Source organism: Lissotriton helveticus, chromosome 10 (assembly GCF_964261635.1).
Source record: "Lissotriton helveticus chromosome 10, aLisHel1.1, whole genome shotgun sequence".
Classification (NCBI taxonomy): domain Eukaryota; kingdom Metazoa; phylum Chordata; class Amphibia; order Caudata; family Salamandridae; genus Lissotriton; species Lissotriton helveticus.
In genome coordinates, this window is record NC_136071.1 from 326,281,569 (window position 1) to 326,292,218 (window position 10,650).

Consider the following 10,650-nt stretch of genomic DNA (forward strand, 5'->3'; position numbering starts at 1 on the left):
CAAGCAGTCGAACAAAGGCCGGTCCGCAACTTTTCCCATCCCTAGCCCTCAAGCTCAACAGAGAAAATCATCTCTCGTCCCCTCCAGATTCCTGGTGTTTCTAGGAGCAATCCTGAAAACAAAGCTGTCAAAGGCCTTTCCCACAGAAAAAAGGATTTCCCACTTGCAGGCAATCACGCTATCACTATCTTCAAAACGGTGTGTTTGTGTAAGGGTATAAAGATCCATGCTGTGGATGATGGCATCCTGTTCATTTCCAAATGCCGACTACGCATGAGACCTCTTCAGGAACAGCTCGACCCTCAGTGGACACAATATTGGGGTTCTTTCGAGGACATGATTTCGATAACTTCGGAGATGAAGATGGCAATGTCCTGGTGGATGGTCAAAGAAAGCATCTCCCAAGGTCTCTCCTTGCGTGCGGTTCTCCAGGTGATGATGACAAATGCCTCCATGGAAGGATGGGACGCCCACCTAGCAGGATCTTGAGGTCCACGGAAAGTGGTCCAGTTAGAGAACATTGTTTCACATAAATCTAGAATTGAAGATGGTCTTTCTCGGTCTTCAAACCTTTCTTTAAAGGTTACGAGGCTTGTCTGTTCTCCTCAGGACAGACAACATACCACCATGTTCTATCTGCTGAAACAGGGAGTGACAAGATCACAGGTTCTCTCAGTCCAAACGTAGTAAATATGAGAATGGAAGATAGCGAACGACATCTCATTGAAATTGGAGCATGTTCCAGGGGTACATAACGACTGGGCTGATTCCCTCGGCAGAATAAACAAGCAATATCACGAGTGGGAACTCAGCCGGAGGGAATTAAAGAAGGATTTTCAGTCTTGGGGGGGGGGTATCCTACCCTAGATCTCTTTGCTACATACCTTCGCCAGCAGATTTCCCCAGTCAGGTTCTTGGGGGAATGCCTTCCACTTCTCGTGGGTGGGTAAATTTGCTTAAGCATTTTCCTTGTTTCCACTCATTCCAAAGATCCTACAGAAAATGAAAAGGGAATCGTGCCGGCTCATTCTAATTGCCCCAGCATGGGCGAGGCAGTACTGTTACACCAAGCTTCTTCACCTCTCAGAGTGCTCACGCATTCAGTTCCAGCTGATGGAGGATCTCCTCTCAATGAGTCAAGTGGTTCACCCACACAGTCACACTCTCAGTTGATCTGCCTGGCTCCTCCCCATGCTGAATTTGAAGCTCTAACAATTTCTGATGAATGCAATTCTTTTGTTCAGGAAGCTCATTCGCTTCTAAAATCAAATGCTACTCAGCAAAATAGAAAACATTCTGCTCATGGCGTGCTTCTCAGTCTTGCCATCCTTTCTCGCGGACACTTAATCAGATTCTACCTTATTATCTACATCTTGCCATATCAAGCCTTACGCACACATTTATTCATTATTTCATTATTCATTCATTCATTACATTATTCTTTTTAGTAGTTGTTTAACCAGTTTAACTTTTTTTATTATGGTCACTTAATGCTATGCTATATCTCTCTTGATTTTGTACCATTTCAATGTCTTTGGTTTGACTAATCATATTTAAGTTTGAGTCTCATGGTGGGATGGTTCGCCTTGCCCACCACCATTATTCATTGGACACAGCTAACCAGTCTGATTCAAGCAAGTGGATCTATAAAAGATATAATACGAGAGAAAAACGAGTTACTTAACTGTAAATTGGGGTTCTCCAGTATTGTATGTATTATAGATCCACATGTGACCTTCCCTCCTTCCCTTTAAGACTCACCAATTGTATACCTCTATTACTTTATTTACACTTTTGCTCAAAATCTGAGTTATGGTGGCTCTGCAGTGGGTGAGTGATTCAGGGTCTGTGCTCTGATTGGCTGGAGTTTGGGTGTATTAAATCAATATGAATTGGCTACTAAATGTTATTGTTTTTTAAGTGGTGTTTAAATGCGAATGTTTTAGCACTGTTTTTTATTACTGTTACTGTGGGACTCCCACCATGATGACAGGTAAAATTCATGATTGTGAATCTATAAAAAAATATAAATACTAGAGAACCACAGTGTACAGGAAAGTAACTTGTTTCATTTCAGTTAAGCACATTCCAAATTCAATTGAGCCAGAAGGAACATATGCTCAGTTTCTCAAAGTATCTTTAGATGGCCAGATGTCCCTTGCAAAGGCATGGCCAGCCACCGGTGACACAGTGTTAAGCAAGCAGTATGAGCTCAACTTTCTGCCCTCTCTTCAGAGAAGCAATACGGACTCTCCACTCTATAGAGAAAGTATATATCCACTTTTCCTGCCCATATCCATGGTGGAAGAGCACATTACTTTAGAGTTGGAATGAAGATTGTAGGGAGTTTTTCTTCAAGTCAAGTTATATAAATTATATTTCAATATTGGATTCCCCACTCAGATTATTGAGTAAAACGTTTTCCTTGTAGTTTTGCAGGCATCCTGTCACAATGCCTTCTGCCTTTCCACCGTGCAGGTGAGCGGTCTAGTGGCTGCAGTACTTTTTCTATATCTTGATTGCAATCGGCCCTGCAGGTCGACAAACGTGGCTAGCAGGCTGCAGGCATGTACCAGCGCTGCTGATGTCTTTTAAACGTAACTACAGCTGACTACGAGCTGCTTGTTATATTTTAATCTGTTATCTGTTATTTTGTGTTCTTTGCCTCACAGTGCCCGCCCCCTCCATTCCCTGTGACGGTAATTAATTTACCTTGCTCTCCTCGCTCTCGACCCCAGTCCGCCCCAGCAGTGTGCCGTTTGCGCGGAGGGTCCCTGCACGAGCGCCACTTCCTGGTCTGCACCACTTCCGCCCTGCCTCTCCACCGTGCAGGTGAGCGGTCTAGTGGTTCACGATAGACGGCATAAAATGGCGACCTGGAGGAAGCGCAGCGGCGGCGCCGACTTCGCGCACAAGTCAAGCCCGTCTGCGCCCGTCCGCGGCCGATCGAGGCCCGGGGCCCTGCGTGCTGCCTGTTGCATCACTTATTCCTCTCAGGATCTTCACGCCTTGTTTTGCACTGCCCCCCTTGCTCCTTGTGTCGTTACTACTGTCCAGAAGTGCGGCAGGAGGAAGACGCTTCTCGGTACAAGCCGCCCGTCTTTGGAATTCACTCCCTCATGACTTACGTCTTGAACCACAATATCTGCGCTTCAGGAAGCTGTTAAAAACACATTTTTTCCCTAGCCTCCGCGCCCCCTCCTGTTTTGATTTCTCACCCTCCCTCTCTTTTTGCTCTCAGCTCCCGGTCCTCAGTTCTGCTGATTTAGGGTTCTTTTTAGCGCTGGGATACCTCCGGGTGACTATGCGCTTTATAAAAATAAATAATAATAATAATAATAATAATACTGTCTTCCCACTTTCCCTCTACTCCCCTGGTTCCCCTTCCTACCGCCCCCTTCCACTGTAACACCGCCCCTATACCCACTAGGACTAGTTCCGCCGAAGTCTGTGCCATCTCGATTGTTTTAACACCCGCTCACTCCCCAAACATCAACTCGAGGTTTTCCAATTATTAGATGGTGGCAACATCGATATCTTGCTCCTCTCAGAAACTTGGCTCCATGAGGACTCCCTTCCCGATACTCTAGCTGCCATTCCCACAGGATTCTATATCCTTCAAGCTAATAGGACCTCTGGCAGACCGGGTGGCAGAGTTGCTGCCATTATCCGATCAAATTTACAATTTACCTCTCTAACAACCACTCCTATATTAAATTCGGACATACTCACGTTGAAATTCTCGTCTCCTAAATATTCTTTTATTTGTGTTGTAGTATACCGCCCCCCTGTTAATATGCCTTCCTTTTCATCCCTGTTTGGTGATCTCATCTCTCAACTGGTCATCAATTCTGCCAGAATCTTGATTATTGGTGACTTTAATTACTGGCCACGAGATCCCCATGAAACCACTTCATCGCTCGAATTTACTGACCTATTGTCTGGTCTTACTTTTTTGCAACACATTTCCACTGCAACCCATGTCAGGGGTCACATTCTTGACCAGGTATGGACTACCAATTTAGATATCTCTTCCCCACTGGTCTACCCCTGTACTTGGTCGGACCATTTTTTTATTTCTTTCTCTCTCAACCTTTCCCTTCCCATGCGCCCCCCACTCGTGTCAAACTTCCCGGCACGCAATTGGAAACATGCTGACATATCCCTCTTTCATTCGACCCTTGTTGCTACTCCCCCTGGTTACCATCCTGATCTGAATTTTCAAGCCGTTACTTTTGACCAATGGCTGTCTCAAGCCAGCGATGTGGTTGCTCCCGTAATAATTATCAAATCTAAACGGCCACACGACGCCCAGCGGTGGTTTACTGACCAACTCAAGGCGGAAAAACTATCCCTCAGACAAGCTGAGCGCCGCTGGAGGCGTCACTATGATCCTTCACTAAAATCTACCTTCACTGATCAATTAAAATCATACAAAAAATCTATCATCCTAGCAAAAATCTCATATTATTCCCAGAAAATTATTAGTGCATCGTCAAAAACTAAAGAAATTTTTTCTATTGTGGCTGAACTTTCCCTCCCTGATCGTGTCACGCCTCAGCCTCTACCTTCGCAGGCTCTGTGTGACTCCTTAAACTCCTTCTTCACTGATAAAATTTCTACTATCAAAAGTAATATCCCTCCTTCCACTTTGCCCCAGGCCAGTGCCCTTCCTGTTCCAAATCCTCGTTCCTTGTTTGAATTTCCCCCTATTTCTTTGGATGTTTTTTCATTGTTATTACAGACAGTTAGTTCCGGCTCCCCCCATGACTGCTGTCCCCCTCACATTCTCAGAGATGCTTTTCTGGCCTGTCCTGGTCCTCCCCTTGACTTGCTGAACCGTTCACTTGCCACTGGCTCTGTCCCCGACGCCTTCAAGAAAGCAGTGGTCATACCCATCCTGAAAAAACCTGGTGCTGACCCTACTGTATTAGGTAATTATCGACACATCTCCCTTCTCCCCTATCTGGGGAAGGTACTAGAGACCTATGTCACCCGTTGCCTGAGTGCTTTCATTGAAGAATCTCATTTTCTCGATGATCAGCAGGCAGGCTTCAGACCATCCCATTCGACGGAGGCTGTGGTGGTGGCGGTTATGGACACCTTGAGACAGGGGGCAGATAAGAACTTAGCCCAGGCCCTGGTGTTATTAGACCTTTAGGCCGCTTTTGACACGGTCGATCATGTCATCTTGATCGATCGTGTCAGAAATGCTGGCATCCAGGGCCTAGCCCTGTCATGGGTCAGGTCCTTCCTTCAACACCGCTTCCAATCGGTACAGCTGGCCACCTTCTCTGCCCCCCAAACTTTACTTTCCTGTGGTGTTCCCCATGGTTCTGCCCTGTCCCATCTTTTGTTTAATTTATATATGCAGCCTCTTCTTGCATCTCTTCATCACTTCCCTATCACTATTTTTAATTATGCAGATGATCTGCAATTAATTTTCCCCATCGACACTTCCCCCCTTTCTTGTGCTGAGTTTCAATCAGTGATGCTCACCATCTATGATTGGATGAACTTTAGCCAATTGAAGCTCAACCCCAGCAAGACAGAGCTGGTTTTGATTGGTGGGCCCTCGCATCCTTGGACTCCTAACTTCTGGCCCCCTGTCCTAGGTCCCCCTCCCTGCCCAGTTAACTCCGTGAAGAGCCTTGGAGTCGTTATCTCCAACGATCTTTCGATGCAACCTCAAATCAACGCTGTCACCTCGGCTTGCTTTTATCACCTTCGTAGGATTGGGAAAATCGGAAGGTTTCTTTCATCAGAGGCTCTCATCCTCGCCATCATGGCCCTGGTTACCTCACGTATCGACTATGCCAACTGTCTGTACGAGGGGAATCCTGCTTATCACCTTCACCGGCTCCAACTGGTGCTAAACCAGGCAGCCAGATTGGTTTTTCAGCAGCCTAAAAATCAACATGTCACACCGCTGTTGAAGAGACTTCACTGGCTCCCGGTTGCACAGCGCTGCATTTTCAAAATGGGATGCACGGTTTTTAAATCTCTTTTTGTCTCTGCCCCTGCCTGTATCTCTCTTAGGCTTCATCCTCACGTTCCCTCTCGCCACCTCAGGTCCTCTGCCCATAATCTCCTAACTACGCCCAGGTTCAAACGGAAGAAACACGGAGGTGCCTGCTTTTCTTTCCTGGCCCCGCACACTTGGAATTCTCTTCCCCTCTCAGTTCGTCTCACTTCTGATTATACCACTTTTCGCAATCACCTGAAAACCTATCTGTTTCATCTTGCTCATAATTAGCCCCTCCTACCTTCCTGTATTCTCCTTCCACTTGTCTCTGAGCGCCAAGAAACCAATTGGTGTCCGTGCGCGGTAACAAGAACCTTTAACATAACATAACATAACACATTTCCCCTTCCTCCAAGGAGAAATTCTACAGAGATCAACAATCCAACCCTCAACCTTCCCCACACCACCCATTCTGCTGAAGTTAGATTTTATTTCTGCAAAAACAACTGCCCTATTTGCTCCGTTAAAGCTTCAACAAACTAGATCCTACTTAGCAGCTGTGCACAATGTGACTTCACTTTAGAATGTTTGTACAGTCTGACCATATTTTTGTTATTTATTTGAAAACTATGACTCAAGTCATAGAGATATATTTGTAAGCATTTTGCAACTCTAATTATTACTTTGTTTTTTTTTATAGCGGCTGGCTTCTTTGATGGTATAGTGCAATCTGAAGCTTCACCAGAGGGAGGCGAGCAAGCCCAGATACAGGAGCCGGCTGTTACCGAACAGGAAACTAATGAGCTTCGAAAGGTATAAATATAGGAATGTACCACCATATTCCTTTTAATAATGTTTTATTATGATACACCAGAACAAAGCACACAGAATGGAAGTTGAAAAATAAAAAAAATATATCAGGTGTTGCAAATCAAGTATTTAAAGAGCAGCAGTACATACATAATAATATAAAAGATCGTGTGTGAGAATTTTAAGGTAGAAGAAAATAGAGTGAGAAGCAAAGAAATTAATGGATGAGAAAGAAGGAAGAACAATTATGGAGCAGGAATGTAAAATAATTACGTTATTTAATAATGTTATTAGTTAGAAAGACTAGGGAGATAAATAAGTAATAAAAGGTAAGCAGACACATCATTCCTAATGCTGTTTTTAATATTGAAATCAGAAACAGTATCTATTCTTATCCCATGTATGGTCCCACCAACAATGAAAAGATAATTTTGAAAAGGCCTTTCAAGAAGAAGTTATTTGTTTAAAACAAATATCATCAAAAAGTCCAATAATGTAACATTTTAAGTAGGTTCAGAACGAGAAATTGACGATGAACCCAGGAATACATTCTCACAGGAAAGTAGTATGTTACATTTTTGAAATCTCAGAATGTTTAGACCATACTGATTTCGACAAGAATAAACATGCTTAAAATGTAATAGCATGTGTATTAGTGTACCTTCTTTTAGTTTGTATGACTTACATAAATTAGAAATAGAATTATCAAATCTGTTAATTGAACTTTTTTAACAAGTAATATAATACAAATAAAAAACAGGTATGTGAAAATAGTGACTTAGATGTTTTAAATGGCGTAAGCCAAATTATACTCCAGAATTCGAATGTTTATTAACTGTAATTTTGCCATTATAGCAGTGGCAGTTTTGGTCAATATGTAATGTACGTTAATTTTCCTTGCACATTGCTTTGTAAGTAAAACCCAATGGAGATCATGACATGTTAAAAATGTATACACATATAAATACATTTGTTCCACATAATATCTATACAAGAGTTTAAAAACGGTAGTAAAACGTGTTTGCACAGAGAACTGCCTCAACTTACCACCAAGGTCATAAAATAGTGTCAATCAAAAATATTTTTTGATCTTAATGATTGATTTTCCCACCTTTTCCTTTGCAATGATAGATTAAATATGTACTTTTTATAGCGTGTGAAATTTAGAACAATGACCTATTTTTAGAATGTCATAAACTGCAGTGCTTAAGTGAAAAATGTGTTTATCTTAATCTTAAGTTACTGTTAACAAATAATAATTGCACTAGTAAGTTGATATCCACTTGCCATCACAAGGTTTGTATGTTCCCAGCCTCTCTGAAAGAGCCCATTTCAGATACTTCCAAATGGAACCTTATGTAAGTAGCAACAATCTGTGTCCTGATTGAATTACCTTGACCAAAGCAAGGGCAGAACACTAGTTAATCCCACCTCCAGCCGCAAGGATTGGACTGGGATAGAGAAGTTCGTGCTACTTAGCTTACATAGAATGTTCTGAATCACTCCATCGATAAAAGATCATGACTTATGAGGTATATATTCAGTTGCGTATTGTAACGTAGGAATCTTGGCTTTATAGATGACACCATAGGTCTAAAATCAAACCAGAGTGACGACTTCTTCTTTGCCCCACACAAGAATGAATTTGTCATTTTGCGATATAGTCTACCATTGACAGGCATTATAAAATATATGGATTGTCAGTGTACATTCTTGTTGTGGCACCATCTTATGGTAATGGGTAGGGTAACTCTTTCCTTTCCATCAACCCCCTTGAAATTGAGAGCACATAGTGACTCTTAATTTACAGGCTCCTTGTGTTTGTGCATTTGAGAAGAACCGTATGGAGTTATTGCTTTTCAAAAACTGAAATGTTTTACATTCTTTTAATAGATTCTGATGAAATTGAAGACCATCGCACTTGATACGGAAACGGAGCTACAGAAACAAGAAGAATCCTTGGAGGTGATCGGCACATCCACAGACCGAGCCACACTAAGCATTGACAAGCAGAATCACCGGATGAGGAAACTGCTGTAGGACCCGCACTTGTTCCCAAATGAATGGCCATTCTGAGGCAGAATGGGAATGACTGTAAAACTAACTATACGTATGGAGACCTTTTTATGTAGCCAGATGTTAATGACTGTTCTCTGCTGATGTTGTGACTGATGTACGATGTACTGTTAAAACAATGTGCTGATTAACTGGTAATGATCAAGAGCTATCAGGTGACTTCGGAGATTCTTTCTAAACAACTGTGGTCATTTACTGTTAATGATGGTGTGCTTTAAATGTGTTTGTTTCAAGCAACTGAAAGAATGCTGGGGCATGTCAATGCAATGTGGTCTGAATGATGCAACTGCATGGGGAGTGGTCAACTGTCTCCTGATGGACATGGTGCATGTCCACAGATTTGTAAGCCTGTGTGCCAATGGGAGCCTTTGATAGTCATTTCCACACAGTCCCAGTTTTAGGAGCATATGGTGTGATTGATAAACATGACCAAGCCCTCTATGTGTTTTCCCTTTAATTCAGAAACATGCTTCACCTAGAGGGTACGTGAAGCATGTCCAAGCCAACACATATGCCAGTTTGAAAATAAGAGGCATGCTTTTCTGCATTTGTCTACGCATGATTGCTCAGTGACTGACAGACCTTCAGTATGTTTTTTTAAAAGTTTTAAATGTGGTAACCTGAGACAATACAAGTTTCTGCACTGAATATAGTATACTTGGCTTGAGAGAAAGCAAGACACACATTTTGGCAGTCAGGCCATATTACCTTTGTTCTTTGCTTAGCAAAGACAAAATGGCAACTGCTATTTGATGTTCTTTGGGCTTTATCGTCTTTTTGCAGTCAATGGAAAATTGTTTTTGTATTTAAATTATGAGTCTGTGTAAATAACAAATACAACAAATCCGAACAATAATGGTGTTTGTCTCCACAACTGAAGCAAGTATAACTAATGTTGAATACGTAACTAAACATGAAGACATAACTAATGTTGCTATCGGTGAGTTGAGACTGACTCAGTTCCCACACCTGTGCCACTGTATCTAAAGTAAGAGCACAAGTCTCTTCAGGTGAGCTCAGGCTGGAGCTAACTCTACCGTAAGATTATTGTGGGTGAGTCTAAGAGGAGTTCTTGTGTTTGGTTCCCTTTATATGCAAATCCGAGAACCTGCAAAAAAAAAGTGCCTGCTGTAGCTTTCGGGGTTACACATGAACAACCTGGTGCAATGAACACATTTGAAGGAAAGGATCCAAAGAGTATAAACTGTGTGTGAGAAATACGAGATGGTGAGACAGTAACAGAAAGTACCAGCAAAATAAAAGCTCAGAGAAGATGAATCACCAGTAATAAGGATTTGCACCTATGAATACCACCTTTGCTGCCCCCAAGTTGTGTAAGTTTTTGGACCTGAGGATGGCGGGTAACTGCTGTTCCTTAAGGCGTACTAAATAAACTGTATATGTATCTGTTTGTATTAAATTGAGTGCGGTAGCTATTCAACAAAACTTTGTAAATTTTGAGTCCGCAGTCGTAGGGCCATGGTCAACTCGAGGGAGTTTTTGAAGTGACGTAGTTGAAAGTATGATAGAAGATTTGTTTTCGACCAAGCCTAGACAGTGACTGTATGTAATATGATGTGTATATGACATATTGTACATTAAGCAGTAATTATGAGAGATTGGTAGTGGCAATATGAAGGGAGTAACTTGGGGGGTCAGGGGTCAGAAAAGTGGTGAAGGGCACAGGTGTGGCAAGTCAGCAGTTTTAGAGTTCATGTTTCAAGTTGTCTGCTCTGTGAGTAGAAAATGTCCATTTATCCAGTATTATGGGTGTCTTTCATAGATTCACATGCCTGAAT

At 42.4% G+C, this 10,650-nt stretch overlaps 1 protein-coding gene across 2 annotated transcripts in view; it reads left to right on the forward strand.

Annotated features, from left to right (window-relative positions):
* The window catches only part of SNAP47 (synaptosome associated protein 47), an 86,437-nt gene extending 76,166 nt beyond the window's left edge, over nt 1-10,271 (forward strand). Inside the window, exons 5-6 of one of the 2 annotated variants that reach the window (XM_078662477.1) lie at nt 6,666-6,778; nt 8,669-10,271. In XM_078662477.1, the coding sequence (XP_078518603.1) occupies nt 6,666-6,778; nt 8,669-8,815 (260 nt within the window). In that variant the 3' untranslated portion in view covers nt 8,816-10,271. The remainder of the gene's footprint in view (nt 1-6,665; nt 6,779-8,668) is intronic. The other variant, XM_078662478.1, reaches the window with a different exon arrangement.
* The last annotated feature ends 379 nt before the right edge of the window (nt 10,272-10,650 follow it).